The 24,122-nt window shown below is 45.8% G+C and overlaps 1 protein-coding gene across 1 annotated transcript in view; it reads left to right on the forward strand.

The window, feature by feature from the left end:
- The first annotated feature begins 284 nt into the window (after window positions 1-284).
- The window catches only part of LASP1 (LIM and SH3 protein 1), a 601,479-nt gene continuing 577,641 nt past the window's right edge, over window positions 285-24,122 (forward strand). Inside the window, exon 1 of the mRNA XM_086924327.1 lies at window positions 285-586. Within this exon, the coding sequence (XP_086780453.1) occupies window positions 518-586 (69 nt within the window). The 5' untranslated portion in view covers window positions 285-517. The remainder of the gene's footprint in view (window positions 587-24,122) is intronic.

Genomic DNA, 24,122 nt, shown 5'->3' on the forward strand with positions numbered 1-24,122 from the left:
CATGCGTTACTAATCTTTCAGAAAATTATTAATTCTACAACTATTTAGATTTGCTTTCGTATTATAAAGTATGTAACAAGCGCGATGGGAAAAACTTAAAGTTGCCACTTTAAAACGTAATGTCGTAAAAATGTATACCAAAATAAAAAATATTGTTTTAACTCATGATTCTGTTTATCTTGTAAGCAATTTTCTTGGTCTAGCGTGATAACTGTGTGGGCAAATACGTACGTTTACTACATTTTTTGTTTCCATCTACGTGTCCGGTCGGGAGCGCGCCTATCACTTCCTCGTGTGGGGTACGCGCACGCGATCACGAGCTCTCTGACTCCTCGGCCCCTCCCTCACCTTCCAGTTGTGAGCGCGCTAGCGGGCTGTGGCGGTTGGCAGCAGTGGGAAGGGCAGGCGGTGGCAGGAAGCGGCGCGCGCTCCGAGTGTGCGTGCGTGAGGAGGAGAGGCAGCGGCGCGAGCCCCGTGTGCGAAGAGCGGTGTTGAAGAGCGAGGTAGCGGCCCCACCATGAACCCCAGCTGTGCGCGCTGCGGCAAGATCGTCTACCCAACTGAGAAGGTCAACTGTCTGGACAAGGTAAGGCTCCTGGAGGGGATGGGAGAAAGAATGCTTCACAAGCAACCATCATCCCCTATCATAGTTGCAGATGTCTGATTCCTACCCACTGTGGGAGGAAAGAGACTTTACCGTTGCGCCCCTTTAAGGCACCCCAGGAAGAAAGTGAGCCCCAAATCACATCTCGGAAGGCAAGAGCCCCTTCCCACATCCCTGGCGAACGGTGTAGTATGCCCCATACAAATCGGCTGGTTGGAGGAGGCCCACGTCACCGGGGAGACGTGCAACCCCAGAGCTCGCTCTTAAAGTGCTGCACGCTCCGTTTGGAGAAATGACACCTCAATAATGACCGTGTGAGGAGAAGACATCCCATGCACACCTGGGGGGGGGGGGAAGAGTACCTCCAGTGACACATCTAGAGTGAGTGAGCTTCTGTATTCTCCCGAAGACATCGCCACTCCCACCTCTGCAAAAGAAACGCTGTACACGCTCTGTACGGCATCAGCGAATACCAAAACACAACCAGGGTGACATTGTACCCGCATAGAGCCTTGAGGGAACCTGTGCATACTCGGTCTCATGGCTCACTGCCGGGTGAGAGCTCTCCAGACACACCCATAGAACGATGATGGGGCACCCTGCCACATAACGGAGGCCGCGAAGCATCTCGACACACCTGTGGGAGTGGCCCAAGGAGGGAGTGCTTCCGGCAGTGCTGTAAATGGACAGGTACCAAGTACCTGCAATTTTTCAGTTTGAAATGGAAAGGACCTAGACTTCCCAGCACTGCTGCAATACATTTAATGATGAGCGTGGCCGCACTTCTCAGGGCAAGCAAGTACTTTAAGTAGCTAGTATCCGCACTTTTGCTTTTCCATTTAAAGCACTGGTTCCCGGAGACGTTTTTCCCCATTTGTCTGCTTTTCAACAGTACCCCAATTACAATGTCCAGCACCACTCCCCCTTTTTGACTTGTCTCTCTGCAGCAAGATGTTTGCACACCTATATCTAGCGAGCTGATACTTTCCAGGACATTTTTATATTGGGCCTTGGCTATGAACATCATTATTTGTTTCCACATCCACTCTGACGATGCCTTGCTTGCTCTGTGTTTTGGCATCAGAAGTATGATCTGTAAGCCACGGACTTCGAAAATCGGAATGAAAGTAGTTGCTTGGATAAGGCTGGCAACTTTGAAGACCTGTTGCCGTTAGCTGTGATAAAAATCTCCAATAATGAAATACTGATGCTTCATAAATGCTATTAGTTTTCTGAAGAGGGTGATGAACAAGCCTACTACTGCACAGTTACTGACTTCTTTCTAAGTGTTTTTCTTTTGCATCGCATGTAAGCACCACTTTTATTCTGTAGAGCAGTGGTTCCTTGTTATATTGCATGGCGCCTTACAACGTGGGGCAGTTCTTTATAGCCTTACCTCAAAGTGCCAATTTCACTCCCATTTTAGGCAGCTGTTTTTGCAGTCGTTGTCAGTAGTATTTTATGTAATTTTGTTTAGTGGCAAAATACGTGACTGTTATTTTAACATTTATTAGACTTGGGCAGATGGAATTATTTTTAAGATTTGAAAGTCTTGAATTTGATATTGTAAGATTTGCCATTCAGGTGGCTAAATTCGTTTTTGAGACTACCACCGTGCCCCTACAAACATGGTCATATTTTATTTGAACGTTGCTCTGTACAAAATAGGAAGGTGGTGTGGTTCCTTTCAATATAAATATCAACATGCAACAAAACTCTTACATAGTATTATTTAACGTTAGATATGCATTTGTAATTTAACATACAGAATAATAGTTCACAAATTGGCAATTTCTTATTGGTCCTAGTTTTGAATAACTATGGTCGATCGTGAGATGAGTGGCAAGCAGTATTAAGTCTTAATGCAGTGTCACATTTAGTGAGAATCGGAAGATGTGAATGGTTTATCTACAGCTGGCTTCGTACACTAAATCAGTTGATGTTGAAGTCTAGATGTTTGAAACTTCATTTTCAAATTAAAGCCTGTTTTTAAGTCCAGCCTTTTTCTTGTATGATTCAGTTTGGCACAGTCTCTGGATTGCCACAGTCGTTCAATGATCAAGTTTCCCTCTTTGAGTTAAAAAAAAGTCAAGCGCCTGTCTCGCTTAGCATAATTAATGTATGTGGTGACTCATAAAAAAGTTTTATATTAACTGATCACTCTTCTTAGGTGTTGTGATGCCGTTTTGGCGCTGCCCTTTCCTGCTTTCATATGCATGTTTTGGTATCACGGTTTACTTATCCTTGTGCATGCTAGGTTGTTTGTGCAAGTTTAGTAATTCTATCTCCCCCCCCCCCTCCCCCGCCCCCAACTGATTCTTGTTGTTCTGATATTAATTTTTTTGTGTGGGCTTAAAAGAATTGGTATTGAATCGTAATTTTACCTAAGATTTACAAGGCAGTATCAATACCAGACTTGAATGAGACTAAGTCAGTCTGCACCAGGTCTCTCTTTGCCTACACTGCTGATTCGGTTCCCCTGTTTGTATCGTTTGATGTTGCTGTCCAAAAGTAAAAAATACAATTAAATGCTTCCTCTGTATTGATGCTTGGCCCCTGTTCTAGAAGCAATAAAAACACATCTTATCAACAGTAATTTTATGTTAAGATGGAACACATTTACAGTGTCGTTGCTAGTGAGATGTAAACCTGAGTCGTTCTAGTTTTTCCTTGACCGTTCTCACCTTGAATAACATCCATCACGAGTTGTAAGTCTTTGCACCTACTATACATTGCCTAGTTATTTGAATACCTAATATTGACTTCTTTCCGTTCAGATGTATTTAATTCCCAATTCATCTGCTTATTTCAGATGCTGCTGTACCCAATTGTACTTTCCTGCTCATCGTTAACAGCCTTATACTCCTACCCCCGCATTTTGCCTCTTTGGCATCTCTTCATTTTCTTAATGGTCTTAAACCACATATTTGCCTCCGATTTGCGCTGCTGTCAGAATTTTGCTCGTATGTCTCTGAACTCCACGTTTCATCATGTTCCTCTGGTGCTGTACTGTTCTTTCTGTGCTGTCCCAGCTGCTGATTCTTCTGCTTTTCCCCGTGATTTGTTTGCTCTCCTCCCGCTTTCCTTGCTTGCCCCTTTGCAGCCTCACACTCAGTCTCTGCTATTCCTTGACCATGATCACCTTTTGCTTTGCTTTAGCTAGTAGGATCCCCATCTAATAATACCACTGCAGCATGGAGTCTGTCTATGTGGGAATTGTATTTCTAATTAACTCGAACATTAAACTATTTACAAAATAATACTTTTTATTTTCACTATCTCATTGTTTTCTGTTAAATTAAAGTTCGATTTGTGGTCACTCGTTTTCTTACTCTTCGCTCATCATAATTAAAGGTTGTTTTACTGGAGGCACTGACTCAGCGTCTGGGTTTGGTTTCCTAGTTGAGTGCACACAGAAGAACATTAGCATGTTTTTAAAGTTTTCCTTGCTGTAGCAGGAACCTCTGTGGCTGGACTTGTATTTTACCACACCCAGATCCAGAAGGTCCATGCTGCAGCAGATCCGGACTGGAACCATTTCTTCGCCTAGAGATTACCAAGATTTTGAAGTTTAAACTTTTATTTGTTCGTGATTTTGTTTAATGTTTGAGGAAAGCTGCAACTGCAGAATACACTGAAAGAACTTGCTTGTTACAAAAGGAGATGTAGCGGTGTGACTCCTGCTTTTTCACCAGTGTAATTTTGCCAAAAACTTTACATGGTTTTTTCTGTTGTGTGTTAAGTTCATTATAATCACTGTTGCATCCGTTTTTGTTGTGTTCTGTGGGCTCTCTCAAGAGCTGCATATCACATATTATAAGGGTGCGTGTTTGAATTTTAGATTGTGGAGCCCATGTGTTCTATAATAATTACTTTCAGATGTGCATTTGGTTTGACAGTGTCGCAGCTGCTCCTCGGAAACAACTCTAACTTGCTGCCGCCAGGCACAGATATAAATGGGGAGCTCTGCCTCATTATTGATTCTACGTTGAGGTCACTCCCTCCTTTTTCTCTTGAATGCTAAACATCTGATTTTTTTCCCTTGTCCTATTCTGGTGAATATGGAAGTCTGTTGCAAGTACCAGGTCCCCTGCACAGTCTCTTTTGCATGTTCCTCAGAACAGCATACATTTTCTATCCCAGCACTTCTCATAAATCATACAGTTGTGCATAAGGTACACTTCAATCTTGAATGGCAGCTTCTGGATCCATTCCACTACGGTGAGGAGTGTGAAGTGGTAAGTCTGCTCCTGTTTTCCTTTGTGGCATTGGAAGAAAGCAAAATCACACCTTTAGTGCCACACACAAGAGGATATCTGCTTGTGTGAGGATCCACTCCAAACCGGAGTCTGACGGACACCAAAGAATCCATCACCAGGGATAACCCTCTACCAACTGTCTCCAATTTATTTCAGACTGGTGTAGATTATGAGGTCAACCCACAGAGTGCCGGTAGGCCCCTGCTCTCACCTGCATACTTCCCTATCTCTCTTTTGGGACTTAATCCAGTTGTGTAGTTCCTATAAACATATATAGGATCTGCACGTTTAGGCAACACACACTATAGGATTGGTGTTAGACTGATTCTAGACACCCCTACTGGGGATGTTAGCCTGTATACCAGCTAGCTCAGTGCCACTAGAAACCCCTCTTACCAAGGAGAGACTAGTTCTTGGCAACCATTGAACATGACAACCCCGATCCCTCAAAATCGTGGAAACTGTGTACTACTTTTCGCGGAGTCACTCGTGCTCACTTTGTCTGAGATGCACAGAATAAACAGTGGGGACGTTTTCCAATAAGAATTTATTGAACCAGCGTCCTTCTAGTGTAAAATAGGGGTGCTGAAACAACCATTCGACAGTAACAGATATAAAGTATTAGAAGCAGTAACAGAGTAAAAGGATGGTAGATTACTACCATCATGCTAAAACAATGAATACAGTCAAGTATGCAAAATATGACAGTAGAATGCGTACTCCTACGATGCGGTCCTAACTAGATGTACCTAAGTGTACCTAGCATGTATGTAGGTGTAAAAGCCAAGAATCCCTCTAGGATAAAGTCCACCCCATTACCTGAAGTGAGAAACTGTGGATCCCCGTCTTGGTCTCGAGATGGACATCCTGCAAGGGATGGAATACAACTGAGAGCTGGAGTGTCTGAATGCAGGAGCCTCAACATCGCGTGTCAGTGTGTCTGCATTGAAGTCCTTTTCTCCTCTGACTAACTCAGCAAGATATGGTGTGTGTGTGTATGTGTATGTGTGTGTATGTGTATGTGTGTGTATATATATGTGTGTATATATATGTGTGTATATATATATATATATATATATATATATATATATATATATATATATATATATATATATATATATATATATATATATATATATATATATATATATATATCTCCAAAGTGGTACACCCTTGGGATATACCATTCTGTGTCATGTCTGACTAGGATGACTGAAGGAATGACCCTTATAAATAGTTATAAGGCAGGAGATGGTAGGCCTGCTGTGATTCCAAGAATCCTTATGCATAACAAATGATGCGTAAGCTTTTCGGAGAAAACCCCATGTCATCTTTGGACATTACCAAAACTAGGTAAAAGGTCTGTACTAAGAACCGTTATGTAGTGTAGTGGTAGGGGAGAATATAGGTGAATTGTTAGGTGACTACCTGAGCCTCCACATACCCTTTTTAAAATACTTTGTTCACCCATGACTAGCCTTTCTTTTTTTTTTTTTTTTTTAAACATAATGGGGAAATGGGGCAGACCTGGGGAGGATATACGAGGATATACGCCGACAGGATCTGAATTCACTCTAGGTGGGTGACTTTGTTGTTTTTTATTTTAAATATTTAAAATGAATAAATAGGACCTACTCTCCCCTGTTACATAATAGGGTGGATCACTAACTCACCTAGCTTTGCCAGATTGATGGTTGGATATACCCAAAGTTGGAGAATAACCGGAGAGCTCTTATCTACCTTTGAAAGAAAGAGGGTGCATAAGGAAGATGAGAGGAGTGGTACATTGGAAATCCTCATTGAACATGGCTTGGTTACCCAGATGAAGACTTGGCTTCCCTTGGGGGTCTCTTTGAAAGGTGGTGTTTCTGTGCACATCTGTACCCTCCAAAGAATTTTGAGCGGTTTGCTTAAAGACACTTTTGAGGTCTGTCAATCATTTGATTGCAAAACCATTAGCCTATATAGGCGCAATACGCCAAACAATTGTATGTGCATGAGCTAGTGTTGAAGATGGAGCAAATCAGGTAAATACCATATCTTTTAGAGCTTAATGGAAAAGAGTAAAGAATGCCCTTTAAGATTGCTTAGCAGCAATTCATTCTGTAATTTTTGGCCAAATACTGAAAATCTCCAGCAGCTCTGTGATAAGCATTTTGTCCTGTGAACTGGTAGGAGAAGGTCTGCTGAATGCAGAGGCCCATAGGTGATATGTATATTTTTTTTCTTGTCCTCTGTATCAAGGTGCCATATTCTGAGCACATGTAGACCAGTGAGTGAATGTGTCCCCAGATTTTAACTTGAGAATACTGTTTCAGAATATGCAATAGTGAGTTTGGACTTGATACATTTAGAGCTGAAGAAGTTCCTCAGTCAGAAATGGTTTGCAAGAACCTTTTATGATGGTGGTGATCGATAAACTGTGGCAGAATCTGCAACTTCACCATGTCCTGCATCTATAATAAGTCTTCCAATTCTTTTCTGATTGTGTCAATTCAGTCAATTGAACATCATTTTTAATGGTAAAACTATATGGTGCTACGTTACATTGTAAAGGTTAGATTCTCTGGGTGTTCACAGGGGGTGCGCGTCAATCCCGTGTTCTAAACTTGAAAACGGTCTTCTTTCGTAGTGTTTCTTGGGATTAGGCTTCTTGAGTTGTCTAGTACTTAATCGATGCCTAACTGTGAATAATGGTATTGTTCCATAGAACTCAGAGTGAAAAAATATCGTATAGACAATGAGAGCAGAGGTTGGGCTGTCTTTGTCACTCAGAACCCAGAGGTGAAAAGCATATACGTTGCTTACGTTTTATCAGCGTTTGTAGTGCATTAAAAAAAAAAAAGTATGGGAACTGTGATCCTGAGTCCGGTGGGATCGGTGAGCCTAGGGGTGAAATGAAAGGCATGGCTAAAAAGAGCAAAATATTTTGTTGGCCCTTCACCTTGACCTTCACCAACGGCCGTCGCAAGCACTACCTCCGTAGTGCTGCGCACGTCCGTTGGCCGTCGCAGCCCCTACCACTCCGCTAAACTGCCGCACCACGGCAGAATTGCCCCCGCATGGCAGAATTGCCGTGGCGGTTAAAATAACATACACCTTAAATACAAAATACATGCAAGTTAAAGTAATTCGTAAGAGATGCACTATTTTAATTCAGTGAAACCTCTATCGGTTAATTCCATCACTGCAGTACATTTGCTATAACTACCCTCACTCCCACTACAATTGTCCCTATTACACACTGTGCTCTACTGTACCATTTGTCTGGTGATTTTATGTCAACTTTGCGAGGGCTTAAAAATTTAGACATTTGGTATCCACTACGAAAAGACGGTTTCCATAATATCTGTGTGTAACTAGAGAGAGACATAATTGAATTCTGATTGGTGCAGTGGTGAATAGTGCAGTAGTAAATAGCACTTGGGTGTTTTCAGTGTTGCAAGGTCCCGGTCTGTGACAGCACTGTGAATATGTGTATTTTAAACTTGCATTACACACAGTATGAGAGGCTGCCACAAAGCGCTACAAAGATTTAGGTTTTTAGATAAAAAGGTGCTTCCAAACTATAGATCTGAGTAATTTGCAGACTGTACCTAGTGCAATTTATTTATATCTATGAAATGAACACTTTCCACAGCTCACCAGGTCACTTCACAATACTTCTAAAAAAACAAACAAAAAACACACTGTTCAAGTGACTCAATCCATTTAAACCAGTACCAAGCAGCCTGTACATTTGCAGATTAACCAAATGTGCACATTTACATTTCTTTCAAGCAGCATGCACCCCTGGCAAGAAGGCTTGTTCCTTGTTCAGCGTTCTGTCCCTCCCTAAAGTTAACAGAACCTGGAACACTCTCCCCTTCCACTTCAAATGTAAGAGTCCCGAGATGGTTGACGTTTATCAAAGCAGGGGATCTGGTTTTGTCAAATCGAAAAAGTATGGGCAACTTGTGGGCCTCAGTTTCTTCCCACTTCAACTTTTGCATTATATCTATGAATTACCTTATGTTGTATTTGACCCCTCTCCAAATCTTCTGCCCTTGCTTCCAACAGATGGGCAGATGAGTGTTAGCGTTTTTGTGCATTTCATATTTCCTGCACTATTAACAGTATGTACAACGTGGATTTACTTTCATAATTACTTGTGTATATACGGACACGTTGTTAATGCATTTGCTGTGACTTGTAAAAGTGTTTTTTTCAAGCTTGTTAGCCAGGCCTAATTTTTGCCTTGATGCTTCTTGTTCAAATGGATGTCTTCTCTTGCATGTAGTGTTAATTATTTCTGAAGCACACAATCAAGCAGAATCTTGTTTATTCGCATTGAAGTTTTTTGTAAATCTGTTTATTGATTTAAAAAAACAAATAATTCACAAAAATGCCTCGCAGCTCAGTAGCTCAGTATACTGCCAATTAAATCAACAAAAACACAACATAACAATTTATGGTTGAATATTGCAAATAATTACATGAACATGAACATAAAAAAAACCACTTGCCATTTATGTCATCAAACAGATCATAAACACTACCAAAAAAATAGTAATTAATGATCAGGAGTGAGGACTCTTTGCCAGCAGGTACTGCCGTAAGGGCTCCTAGATATCTTTGGGTTTAGAGGAGGACGTAAGTTCTTCAGCGTACAACTCTAAGGTCTCTCTACAATAAATCATGCCTTTTATCGAATGGTCTACTTTAGGGACCAGTGAACTCTCCCAAGTCAACGACACACGTCTCTTTGCTAAGAGCAAGACAATTCTCAAAAACTTCCCTAGCGTGCCCCTAACCTGGGATACAAAACATAGCAAACTGATAGCAGGTGTACATTGCAGTGTCTGATTGGACATGTTTTTGCAAACAATCAATGACTTTCACCCAGTATTGTGCGACTGAAGCACAATCCCAAGCTAGGTGCCAGAAATCCACATTGGATCCACCACATCTCCTAAGTTACTTGTGTCTCAAAACACCTGATTTGTGCAATCTCGCCGGGGTGTGATATATTTGGTGGATATATTTAAAATGGATTATCCGGAGGTTACCATTGGAAGTCAATCTGCCAGTTAGCACGCATATGTGTTCCAGTCTGGGGGGGTGGGGGGACATAGTGGGGGTAGTCAAGCATGCCATTCCACTGCGCCAGACTATGGTCTCCCCCCCCCCCCCCCCGCCCTCCCCCCCTCACCCGTTCAGCTCGCACCGCCCAGTACAGTTTTGTTACTAGTTTATGCTTCGAGGGTGCTACTAACGAAAGCTGCAGAGATTGCAGTTGAAGTGGTTCTTCAGGGAACATGGCAAAGTGTGTTTTAAGCGGTGCATGGTGAATTAAAATATCAATGTCTAGTTAGTAACTTATTGAAGATCTCTGGGTGTGAGAAAATGCCCTCCTATAAAGAGATCATGCATATGCTGAATACAGACTGCCTGAAGGGAGCGAATCGGTCCGGTTTCACTTGTTACGGACAGGGAGGCATGGTGTGCAGTTTGTAGAGCTGGAGCATAGAGTGGAAGTTTGGCCGCCAGTTTACCTATAGTTTGCCAGGCAGCTATTGTGGTATCTACAGTATTTATCTCCGTCCATGGCGTCCTCCTGCGCGTGTGTGTGATGATTTCAGTCAATGGGGTGGGAAACTCTTCTCCATCCTCCACTGCCACATGTGTAAAAGCGTGCAGCTTGAACCAGTAATAAGTATATTGTGCCATACCCCCAGATATTTCACTGGGTCAGTTGACCATATGAGTAGGTATTCTATGTGTGGGATTGCAGTGATCGGCGTCAAAGGGACTACCACCGATTTATCCCAATTAATCAACAGTCCTGAAAACAAGCAGAATCAAATATATTCCTTCAGAACTGGGGACAAGTAGGTTTGAGGCTCACTAATGAAGAGCACCTTATTGTCCGCATATAAAGAGATGCCAACAGGGCGATGATTAAAGTTGAGCGCTGACGCCCTGTGGCGTTGCCAGATCACGCACGCCAATGGCTCAAGCGTTATGGCAAATAAAAGTGGCGAGAGTGGACAGCCCTGCCTGGTTCCTCGATGTATGGAGAAAGGCTGAGAGGTGAGACCCCCCACCCGAACCCTGGCCGATGGGTCAGTATTCAGCAGCTGTACCCATTGCAGGAAGACACTCGGGAATCCCATGCGCCTCAAGATAGAAAACCTATAGTCCCATTCGATAGTCAAATGCTTTAGCCGCATCCAACATGATTGCAGCTGCCGGGAGATCAGGGGATAGAATATGAAACATGGCGAAAAGAGTCCTTAAATTGTGAGATGTAGACTGCTCCGGTATAAAGCCGGACTGATCAGGCAGCCAGGGAGGACATCAGTGGTTGGAGTTTAGTAGCAAGTATTTTGGCTAATATCTTTGCATCCAGGTTAATAAGCGACAACGGGCAATAGGAGTTGCAGTAAGAGGGGGATTTGTCTTTTTTAAGCAATGTAACGATTAGGGCCTGCCTCAACGAGGGCGGTAATATGCCACTCATGAGCTTCCGCGTATACCTCTAGTAAGTAGGGTGTTAACAAATCCGCGTACTCTTTATAAAATTCCGCTGTGAGTCCGTCTGAACTCTGTGCTTTGTTATTCAGCAGCGAGCTGATCGCTGCTTTAATATCGGTCTCATCAATTGGTTGGCTCAGGTATTCTTTATGCCCATCCGCCAGCCAGGCGCAGGCGATATCTGAAAGATCATTCCTGACTGTGTTCTCGTGCATGCACCCACGTGAATCATATATCTCCGCATAACAGGACCTAAACTGTTCCACTGTCCCTTGGGGCGGGAAGTGTTCCTTCCCTTGTGAGTCTACAATTTTTGTAATATGATGATCCGCTCTGAATCTGAGCTTGTTTGTTAACTGTCGACCCGGCCAGCCACCCTCGCCATAAGTTCGTGCCACATGATGACGTGATATGTAGCGTGTTTCTGTGTCCGCCAGTGCATTGTATTCCAAAAGCTGCTCTTGGATGGGCGCTAAAATGTCAGTATCTGGATGTTCTACATGCTTCCGCTCCACCTCCTCTAGTGTAGCCTCAATTCTGGAGAGTTGGCCGCCTATATCCTTCAATATACCCTCTGTTGTACTTATCCATATTGTAACTTCAAATGCCTCCCATAAGGTAGCGGCACTCTATACCGTGCCAACATTTGCTTCAAAGTATTGTACTATCGCCTGTATTATATTGTCATTATAGACTGGGTCCAGCAACGCTTCGGCCCTAAACCGCCATGTGAACGGGCGATGTGTAAGAGTAGGAATACTAAGACCTAATTTCACCGGGTTGTGATCAGATAGGGTTTGTGGGAGCTGTCCCGTGACCCAATCATTTGATTCCTCATTTAATAGCCAATAATCTAGGCAAGACCAGCTGTTGTGTGGAATTAATATGGGTATCACTCCTGACGCCTGCATTACGCACTCACCATATATCTATCAATCCCATCTCCGCCATGGCCTCACAAATACATTACGAAATGTTTGGGGTACGTGCTCCCTGTGGGCTTGTTTTATCCATGGCAGGATCCAAGTGGGTATTGAGATCTCCCCTCCCTCCCACCACAAAATGGCTGCTTCCGGCCAAGTACGCAAGACACTTCACATTCGGAGAAAGACCTGTGGGTCATCTTGAATAGGACCATAGGTTTTAACGCCCGTGATCATGGACATCCCCAGTTTCTCATGGACCATGGCGCACTCCCCTCCCCATCAACATGTGTTTTGAGTGGTGTAAACTGTAGCCCCCCCTTTGAATAGAATTAAAACTCCCCTGGCGTAGGAAGAGTACGTCAATGCCACTTTATGAGCAGCCCATCGGACAGCTATTCGGGCCTCAGAAGAATTGGTGAGCTGAGTATCCTGTAGTGGAGCATGCCTATCCAGGTATGTGAACACTTGACAAGTTTTTGTTGGGGGGTATTGAGCCCTCGTATGTTCCACGTCAAACAAGTATATGTATGACACATCAATGTAGATGTTAACATGAAGATGAGGCGAATGCTGAGGCAAGATGTATATGACTGCAACAGTAGGCGTGTAATGCGGTAAATGTATATACTCAAACACAACAGAACATTTCTCATAAACAATGATAATGGCCCGACCCACTTTAGCAGTCCCAAATGGCTAAACCCATATTCCCAAAGAACAATACACCCCAACATTGAGAACCACGTTAAAACTGGTTGTGGGGTATACCCAGTGGGGGGACACTGCAGCACTGTGACTCCCAGTTGCACCAGGGAGGTGGCCGCCTGCACTAACCTAGTCCCTGAAGTGGCCATACAAGCGCAATGATAACATTAGACATAGGCAACACCATCTAGACGCAGCACCTATAGAATCAACAGTTGCTATGTACCCATATCATATGGCAGAGTAACATTAGATAGAACCGGCATAGGTCACGCTGGTGCTGTACGCCCCAGGCTCCGCTGACCTTTTTTATTTTAAACTTTTATTAGAACAAATCAAGACCTATGGATTTGGTACATAAACTGAAAACAAATACCAGTTAAATAGGACGACTGACTTCAACCACAGTCTTCGTTATCCAACACATCGAGAGGTTCACGCTTCCTTCGGCCGGGAGATTTGGCGAATTCCATGGCCTGCTTGGAAGTGTTGAAGATCCAGGCCTTATCGTCCACACCTATCTGCAGACGAGCTGGGTATAGCATATGCTCATTGATCAGTAGTTTCTTCACCTTTGAAATTCTTTCAGCTCTGCCTGAACAGTAGCTGTAAAGTCAGGGTAAAATGATAGGTTGTTTCCCTGATAGGTGATCGTTCCTTTTTGGCGTGATATGCGTAAAACAGTATCCCGGTCTCTGTAATTAATCAAGCGTACGGTGATTGGTCTGGGGGGAGCTCCCGGGGGTGGGCAAGTAGCCAACGAGCGATGTGCCCTTTTCACAATAAACACTTATTTGCATTGAAGTTGTTCTTGCTGTTCTTAATGAAAACTTTACAGCAGGATCTCAGATCAGCCCCAAACCAACCCCCAAGGACTTCCTTTATTGATTTTACACAAGAAAAAAATGAACGAGCCAGTGTGCTCAACAATCATCGGGTTACAACCCGGCATATCGCTGTCATGTGTTTCAGGCTTGAACAGATAACCAAAAGGGAAACAGACTGACCCCCGCTTCCCCCCTCCTCCTCCTCAAAGGAAAACCACCCTGATAAATTAAAGAAAAGGACGCCTGTCCAAAGGCCAATCTCCCAGAGCTTGCTAAATGACAGGTCCAGTGGAGGCAAGCGATGAGGAAGGATCCGCCAATCTGAACAATCCAAGATATTTGGGACAGGTGAGCTCTGTAAATTCGAATGTCAATAGTGCGAGGAAGAGTGCCCACAGGTCGTGAAAGGAAGCCCCGGGCTTGGTCAGGAAAAGAGAAGTCTTCTCCATCCCTAGAATGGACCATAATTTATGAATCCAGCGTAGGGCCTTTCGTGGTACCCTCACTCGCACCGTAGCCGTTGGGTTCGCATAGCTCTGGAAGATTCAATCAATAAAGCGGTCTGGTAGGCCGAAATAAACCAGCGTCGCTCGAAGGTACGGCCAGTGAACCCTGTCAAACGCCTTTTCTGCGTTGATCGAGAGGATCATGCGTTCCGCCGGGAAACTCTGAACGGTCCATCAAGCGGAAAAGCCGTTGGTATTAATGGAGCACTGACGCCCAGGAACAAATCCTGATTGGTCTAGGTCTATCCGACCAGGAAGATGGCGAGAGTCTGGCCGTTAAAGATCTTTAGGTCCACGTTGAGAAGGGATATGGGCGATAGGAGCCGCCGAAGCGCTTATCTTTACCTGACTTAGCGATTATTGTTATTAAGGCCTCCAACATGGAGGGTGGAAAGGAAGAGGCTGATGACGACCCAATCAAATTCAAAACATGTACTAAAAGCAGGGCCAACGTCCCACAGAACTTTTTATAAAAACCGGAAGTGAACCAGTCGGGCGATTTGTAAAGTTTCAGGCGAGCAATCACCGTAATTACCTCCTCCAGCCGAAGAGGGGCTTCTCTGCTGCCTGAGTCGGAAGCAGTTTGGCTGTAGCAACCTCAAGGAGGTATCGATGCCGGTTCAGTCTCAGGCAGGGCATGGGCCGTGTATAGCGTTTCGTAGAAGTGCCTGAAAGCCTCCACAATCTGTGTCCACTCCACACACTCCACCCCACCTTGGGGATCTCGTACCTCAGCGACTCTGTGAGCCAGTCTTTGCGCTCGAAGACGTTAGCAAGAAGACGCCCACAGCGATCTCCTACTACATTAAAGGCATGTTTGAGGCGAAGAGCCGCATCTTCAGCTCGATCGACATCCAACCCGCTAGCTGTGCACGGCCCTCCTCTAGAAGCTTCCAAACTCTGGGAGCACCAGTCCTCTGGTGGATGCGCTCCAGCTCAGTAACCTCTCTCATCATGTTCCGTTTTTGTTGCCTGTTTTTAGCTGTGTTGTGTTATTTCATTATGAGTTGAGGGTGGAAAGCGTCGGGACACTCCCTGTGAGTAGCTGCACGCTATATAAAAGCTCCATAACATAACATAACATAACATCAGGCGGTCCTATTTCTCCCGTCTCTCTTGTCAGCCGACGCTATGTCAATGAAGACCCCTCGAATCACCACCTTCATCGCCTCTTATAAAGTAGTCAAGGAAACGTCTGGTGTGTCACTTGTGACTAAATTGTCGACTATGCTCTTCTGAATCTGTTGCACTACAGAGGGACTCTGGAGCATAGTCTCACGAAGGCGTCAGAAACTGTGGGTGGTATGCCGCGGGGGCAAGGTCAGAGAGCCGCAGCCCGGAGTGGTCCGACAAGGGACCGGGAAGAATCTCCACTTCACGCACCTGTTGCGTCAGGGGGCCGGAAGTAAAGACATAGTCAATTCTGTTGTATATTTTGTGGGGGTGTGGGTAAAATGTGTATGCCCTAGTGTTGGGATGCCGAAGCCTCCATATATCGGTACGTCCAGCCTCTGCTAGTAAACCTTTCCCTGTGTTAGACAGGGCCCCGGTCTGGCCCCATCGTTGCCCAGAGCAGTCAATGTCTCCATCTAACACCATATTAAAGTCCACCCCCCCCCCCCCCACCCTCACCCCAGCAAAATCGTTTTGTCTGGCAGACCTGTAAGCTCCTGAATTACGGTTTTAATAAAACCCTCCTGCCCACTATTGGGAACATAAACCGAGGCTATCGAAAATGTGTGTGCATCTAAGGTGAAGGTGTAAACTAAGAACCTCCCATTAATATCAGCCTGTTTGCTACCAACATGTCCTGAAAACCTGGAAGATACCAAAATAGCAATTCCAGCAGTTTTGGAAGTGGTGAAGGAGAACATCTGATGAGGGAACGGCCTCAGCCGGTGGGTATCAGCAGAGAGCATATGTGTCTTTCGGAGTAGGCAAATATGGGCATTTGAACACTCAAGGTAGGAGAGGCGGGCTCGGCGTTTAGTGGGGTTATTCAGCCTCTTCACGTTCAGGGACACAATGTGAACTTCAGAAGACATGAGGGTATGGAATCAGATTCACTATATATAGCAGCACTGTCCCTGTAAGGGTGGGAGGCATGGCGGAATATCAAATAACAACCCTTAATAGAAATCGAGGGAGGAGGTGGAAACCCCAAAAACCCAAACCAAGAGCATAAAAGAAGAAACATTTATATGGGGAGTGCACAAATGTCCCAGGTAGTCTGGCTGTATAAATCGCTTATTTTGAGTGAGCCATTCAACCTTCCAATACTAATGGGGCGGCTCTCGGTTTTCACATTGATTTTGCTGCTCACTTGGGACTTTCTCATTTGCCCATTATGATGTAATGCCCTATTCTGAGACCCTTCATGGTATTGATTTCATGCATTTGAATTTATTGTTTCTGTATCGCACCTTTTTGTATTTTTCTAATCAATATTTTTAAATGTATTCCTGATCTAGAATTCGATCATTGAGTGGGCCTTTACTTGATTGACTGATATGTTCTGAAGTGTCTTATCTCTGGAACACATTGCGTCATGAAGTTGAGGTTCAATAGTGTCCCCAGTTAACCATCCTGTGGGCGAGTCATTATTTTTTGGGGGTGTACAAATATAGGGGTTCTCTGCTCCCACAGGAGTAATGGGGAAGCCATATATATAACATTTTAAAACATGGGTGTGTAAAACCTGAACTGCTTCTACCTACCACTGAGCCTCCCCATCCAGATTTAAAAAATGCCTAGCCTCCTGCCAACCATTCTTCCTTCTGCATAACCTTCCCTAACAGGGAGAACATTACATAACCTCCCCACCATCCTTGGGCTCATGCCTTCTATTCACCCACACCAACCTGTGTGCCACACTACCCCGTTGTTAACGCAGGCACAGAGCCACCTCAGGTAGGTGGAGAGGTGGGATAAGACTGGTAAAATCGCCATTCTGCCGTCACTCTGGTCTCTTGAAATGCGAGCGAGACTGTGGAACAAAAGAGAAATTAATGCTTCTCCTGGGTGACATCACAGCAATTGTTGACTTATGTTGGTTAACCACTATTGTGAAGTCACTGCAGTGTATAACCGAATTTCAATCTGGTTATTCACAGTAAGGGCTTCTTATGGAAGTCATGTAGAACAACTATTTCTAATACCTTTCTGCAGTCTGTATTTCTTCCTTTTTAGTTAAAATTTAATACAGCAGGCCTTCGTTTTGAGAAAATATTTTTAGTGGTTTTTACAATAAAAACAAGATTAGCATGTGACAACTTAAAGCGAGTGGCAATTTGAGACTCAAAATATAGTCTGGGTATGCTTAAGTGTTTAGCATACATTAGCAAAGGACACAAAAGTACAGGGGTTTGTAAAGTCCTTCTTATATATTGAACTTAAACGGATGTATATCGTCACAATAGTGTAACCTTTGACGAACATTAGTCAGGGCGAGAGGTGGGTGGGCTTGGGGATGGTGACAGAGTGGGAAGAGCATGCCAGGCTTAGTGGTGGAGACTGGCGTGAGGGGCTGCATTATTAGCATGGGGTGGGTGGAGGAGAACTGTGGGTGTAGGAACTCCCAACTGGAGTAGCTTTTGTGGTATTCGTAGGGATCGCATGGTGTGTTCATGAGGGTAGCTCGTCATTTCCCACCCCCTGCTGATAATGCATGGTTGGTGTGGTCCACTGAGAGGAGACGGGTTATTTGCGCAGTTGGCGTATCTCCTCATAGTGGGTGTTGTCTTCTGCTGTGCCCCATTTGCGTACAGGACATGCAGCCACTGGTGAGGAGCTGGGGGATCGTCAGTGAAGTGTGAGTGTGCTTTGCAAGAAATGCTATGGCTGTAAAGCTGGTGTGTACTTGTTGTTGCTTCGTGCACTTTAATATGCCTTGGGAGCATCCTTCCGACGTGTAAATATCATGTAGCTGTGTGATGTTGCGCAACGTGGTGTGGACCAAGTTCCAATAACTCTGTAGGGCAGGACAGGACCACAAAATGTGCATGAGATCCGCACCAGGGGCTTAGCAGTGTGGGCATTAGATCTATGCATCCTTCCGACGTGTAAATATCATGTAGCTGTGTGATGTTGCGCAACGTGGTGTGGACCAAGTTCCAATAACTCTGTAGGGCAGGACAGGACCACAAAATGTGCATGAGATCCGCACCAGGGGCTTAGCAGTGTGGGCATTCGATCTATGTCTCAAGGTAATAGTAGTTTAGTTGAGCCGGGGTGAAAAATGCCCTTTGGAGTCTAAAGAACTGTATATTTTTTAAACTGGGATTTCATGAGACCAGTTGGAAATCTGGGCACTACATCCCAATCCCTGTAATGTAGCGCCCTCCCAGAGTCCTCTTCCCATTTTTGGCGCAGTGCAGAAAGGGGGAGAGTGCCAATTTGGGGATGGCTTCTTTAAGCTCAGTAGTCACATTCACTAATGGGAGAATGGTCAGAGAACTGAGTGTACGACTGGTTCCACTTTCAAGATATCCCAATGGATGTGACGGGTATGACTGAGGTGTGTGTATAAAAGGACCTGCCCTGGAATAAGGCCATGCTCCTCTAACAGTTGGTCAGGGGCAGGAAGTGGCCTTTGGAGTAGAGATCCCCCAGTGTAAGCACAGAGTGGTCTGTCCAGACCCCCAAGTTGCCGGCAGTTTAAAACCCAGGTTGCAGTGAGACCGACTAAGGGTGATGTCGGTTTGGGGCCCCACAGGATTGGCGATGTATCTGGGTCATGCATGTCCGAGCCACCGCCACTGGCAACGGCCAGGAGGAGGAGGGCAGAGCTTTCAGAAGGAGGAAGCCCTGGATTATAGACAAAAGCCCTTGTTTGGTACAGGTTTCGTCAAGATAGCACCCAGTGAGAACCATGGGATCTCTGCTGCTAGGAAGTATGCCTCGGAGAGGATTTTTTTAATAACAACTTGGCAGCAATTGGCACCCCATATGAGCGTTCATTGGAGTGTATCTATCTAGTTTCTTTAGGAAGGAAGGTGGTGGAAAAGCTGGGAGATTTGTGAAATAATTCAGAAAGCAGGGTAAAATAACCATCTTGGCCAAAGCAATTTTGCCTACCTGGGCCCGGGGATAGTCTTTCAGAAGTATACTTGGGTTCTGATTCCCACTAGGGCCTTATGGAAGTTCCCTTCGTATCTATCTAGGGGAGTATGATGTAGATGGACCCCTAGGTAAAAGGTTACTTGAGCATGCCAGTTAAGGCGGGTGTCGCCAAGATGTACTTCTCAAGGCCGTTGGTCAGGATAGAGCTGGTAGATTTTGCCCAGTTGATATGGAGCCCAGCGGCAGAGGCGTAATCTACTAGAGTATTCTGGGTAAGCATACTGTCAGCTGTTGTGCCTCGCAGATATAAAAGCAGGTTGTTTGCATATAGGGACACGGCGTGTGTGTGTTCTGTCCGTGAGCAGGACGCTCCACACCCAACCCTCCCTGCGCAATCATATGACAAGGGGTTCCACTGCAAGCATGAATAGCAGCGGTTAAAGCAGGCGTACCCATCTCGTACAGCAGCGGACTGGGAGGGGGGCTGAGGCGACCAGGTGGATTCGGATGGTTGGATTGGAGTACAGTAGTTTGGTGTGGGCTAGAATCCTGGGCTCAATCCCAATACAGGTGAGTAATATTAAAAGATAATGCCACGTTAGAGTATCAAACTTCTCCAGCTCTAGAATGAGATGGGCCACTTGTGGGAACCGTCGTCTTACTTGGTTGAGTACATGAAAGAGATGACCGATGTTCTGGGAGGTGCTACAGCCCAGAACAAAGCCATTTTTGTCAGTGTGTACAAGTTATGGCAAGATTTGGACAACTCTGTAAGTGAGGACTTTGCCCAAGATTTTATAGTCGACCTCGAGAATGGGTATGAGGCTTTAAGTTGTCTGTAGTGTGGGGTCTCTAGCCGGTTTAGAGAAGGAGATTAAGAGAGACTCATGGAGTGAGTGTGGGAGCTCACCAGTGCTTAATGTGGCCTCCTACATTTCTGCAAGGTGGGGTGCAAAGAGTGGCTAGATGGTGCTGTAATATTCCAGGGTTAGACCGGCCTGTTTCAATGTTTAGTTCTTGGCAAGGTCACAAATCGCTTGCACCACATCAGTTGACATGATTGCAGTATCTAAGGAGAGTCTAGCGGAAACATAGATGTCTGCTAGGAACTTAACGGAATGATCCATGGACATTCAGGATCCTTTGCTTTTTAAGAAGAATCTGAAAACCTATCTCTTTACATACATTTCTGATGGTTGCCCTCTGTTCCGCGCCGGGGCACTTTCGAGTATCTGTGCGTGATATAAATTAAAGTAACATAACATAACATCCACTGAAGTGTCTATGGTGCCTGGTAAATGCAGGACTAGTATTTGTAGAAGGCATGTGAAATGTCCTTTCGTGTGCTGGCAGTGATGCCCTTGAGGTTTACCACTTCAGTGATGGGGTGGCCCACAGACTCCAGCCTGGCTAGCCAGCCCAGGAGTCTGCCAGATTTGTCACATTCTCTATGGACTTTGGCCATGTGTGCTGTAAAATTATATTGTTGCAGGCTTTCTAGACAGGCTGTGTAGGAGGGTTTTGCCTCTGCGAGTTGTGGGGGGGGAGTATGGGGTTGCTATTCCCTGCTGTGCCCAATTTAGCTAGGTTTTTCTTGGCTGCCACAATGTTCTTTTCCAGGGTCCTATGGACTCCCAACATCTTTTGGATACAGATTCCTCTTGTCACCACCTTAAAGGTGTCCCACTCCAGCGTCCTGGTGGAGGCTGTGTTGTGGTTTTCTGCGAAATAATGTGGACTGTTGTCTCCTAGGTTGTCCTCGAACACTGGAACCTCCAGGCAATCTCATGGAAGCTTCCAGGTAGGAGTCTGAGGGATTTGGGCGCCCAACTGAGGACCATGACATGCGAATCATGGTCCAAGACTGCACGTCCCAGGTAATCTGAGTGCTGTACAAGCAACACAAAGGGGGTAGGGCAAAGGAAGCGGTTGAGGTGGCTGGTCAGTTATCAGTTATGGAGTGGAAAGAGTAGAGCCGGGATCCAGGGTTTCAAGATAGCCGTGCATCTGGGAGTAAACAGTGGCGTGCCCAGTTCCAGAAGCGATCTGTTTGCATGTGTGGGGGAGAGCGGGATACTGGTGGGTGGGATCTCTACAGTGTGCGGTTGAGCACACAGTTGTAATAACTTCCCAGCACCCATGGTAGTGTGGTTCCGTGGCGAATGTGGTGGAGAGGGCGTCCCAAAAGGTCCCCTGCTCTGTACTGGAAGCGTAGGTGCTCCTGATAAGTAATGGTTGGCGGTCAAGCCGGCGCTCGAGGAGCACATAGCAACCCTCTTTATCAATGGTCGAATTTTTTTCCTGAAATGGCACACTGGGGCGAACCCATACAATGGTGCTTAATGCGTATACAGAGTAGGTGGTGGAGCCAATAAGGCTACTCCAACGCTTGCGCAAGTGGTCCAGCACATCTGTTATGAGTCTCTTGTAAAAAGACAATCTGTGCCTACTGGCCATTGCTATATGTGTAGACTGCATAGTGCTTTCAAGCAGTGTGCATTCCTCGAACATTCAAGATGAGGAAGTGAACATCAGCTAAGGTGGCCATTGTGAAGCAAGCGGTGCATGTGGCATGGACCACCGAGGGGTAATGACACCCTATTGTGTCGCCTGTGCCATTTAAACCACATAAGGCCGGCTGCCTGCCATGATGGAGCAAGTTTGTGATGGGGAGTGAATCTGCAGTGGTTCAGTGCACCGTGTTGATCTATTGACCAATACAAACCATGCAATCAAATATGGGAGATCGGGAGGTGCATTGTTCAGATAAGGTTGTCCGCCATCTATGGTGTTACTGGTGGGGGGCGGTTTTGTGAGTCTCTTTGAGAGTTCATCGTACTGAAGAGTATCACCTGATGTGAAAATATGCTGTCCTTTCTCATAGTCTGTGACTGTGGAGTTGGTCTCCAGGCTAAATGCAGCCTGTTGGGCTCGCCTGGGGCCTTCGATTATCTGCTCCAGGTTAGGAGAACTAGTTGGAGATGCTAGAGGTGCAGTCTTCACATGCAGCTTTCCTCACTGCTGGCCCCATGGCTTGGTGGGGGGAGGGAGTATTCGGAGGGGGCCCATGCGAATTTGGTGCTGCCATAGTCCACTCCCTTTGGTGTTGGTCGGCACAATCCCAGGCTTCCGTGGGGTCTGTGAAAAACATGGTGGAGCCATCTGAAATTTTCTTGAGGCAGACAGGAAACCACGAATGTTTAATGTCCAATTGGCGGAGACTTGTCCCGACTTCCAGGAAGGAGGAGGAGAGTTGGCCCCACACTGGTTTAATCCGAAAATCTCATGATGGTTTTGTCCTCTACCTGGAGAGGACCTGCTTGCCTGGCAGCATAGAGGATAGCATAGCAGTTCCTAAAGTGTAAGAGTTTAGCCAGCATAGGGTGGGGAGTGGCTCCCAGTGGTCAGCGCCGGGCTGGGACATGATGAGCCTTTCCAGAGAGAAGGGGGTGAGGTATGATGATGGAGTAAAAGATTTGAACCAAGTCTCCAGATATGCAAGGGGATAACTTCCCTCAGTTTCCTCCGGAAGACCCAAGATGCGGATGTTGCTCCTGCAAGGGCGACCCATCGGGTCCTCAGCCCTGTTCTTGAGGTGTTGGACTCTGTCTTGTAAGTCCCGGTTTGCAGACTGGTTGTCCGCTGTTAGCGGTTGTAGGGCAGCAAGTATTTATTCACTGTCAGGGACTGTCTAAGAGCTTACGGTGGTTATCGCACAAGAAGCTGTTTTCCGCAGCCAAGGATCCAAATCTAGTCTCCATGGAGATTTGGGAGTGCTCTATAGCTGCCAGCACCCTGTCCAGCTTGTCCTAGGTAAAAAGACGGTGTGTCTTCCAGTAGCGGGTGTCTGGGATTTTGGAGGGTGGATTTGTTGAAGCTAGTGATGGGACAGTAAAGAGAAAGGGTAGCCAGCCCATGGTTGGTGGTGACACCTGGCTGGTGATTGCATTGCAAGGTGAGCTTCTGACCTGTATATGTGCTGAACTGGTGTTGAGGCAAGGAGGGGAGGGGGAAGATACTGTTGGTGGTGGTGGTGTAAGGAGGCACCCCACTATGTTTTGTGATTCTTGAGGGCAGGGGGAAGCCGGATTTAAGAGTGTCTCAGGGTCTCACAGGGTGGCAGGTGTCTTGCACGCGCCTCCATCATGGCACAGATGCTTGAGGGTCAAAATGTGGGATGGGAGGAAGCTTTCTAATGGTGAACCAGGGACCTCCAGCTTGGCTGGAATATTATACTGTGCTGGAATTAGGAGACACTTGAGGGTCTGTAAGGATAAAGATGAGGGGCTGCCGAGGCCTTCTGGGTTTATGCACTGTAGGAACATGGGGGGACGCTCAGTGGGTCCACAAGATGATTGATGGGGTGCAGGGGTTGGCGTTCCACTGGCCCACCGCGTGTCATTGCTGCCCCTCACAGGCCTCCGTTATAGCGCCAAAGCGGGGGTTGGGAGGGGAGAGGTCACCTGACACTCCCACACATTACAGGGAGAGCGCCTCCAGTGTGGGACCACGGATGATGGGGGAGGGGGGAGGAGAGGTGGTCTGCGGGGCCTTGCCCCGAGGAGGGTGGATGCTGGAGCTCCACTGGCAGTATTGCCTCTCACCTGAGACCCAATGGGCGGTTGGATGGAGAGCACTGCTGTTCTGGAGGCCCATGAACCAACTTGGGGGTTGCAAAGAGGAGAACAAGGCCTTTGTCTGCAGCTGCCATTAGGCTG

Source organism: Lissotriton vulgaris, chromosome 5, assembly GCF_964263255.1.
Source record: "Lissotriton vulgaris chromosome 5, aLisVul1.2, whole genome shotgun sequence".
In the NCBI taxonomy this organism is placed as follows: Eukaryota; Metazoa; Chordata; class Amphibia; order Caudata; family Salamandridae; genus Lissotriton; species Lissotriton vulgaris.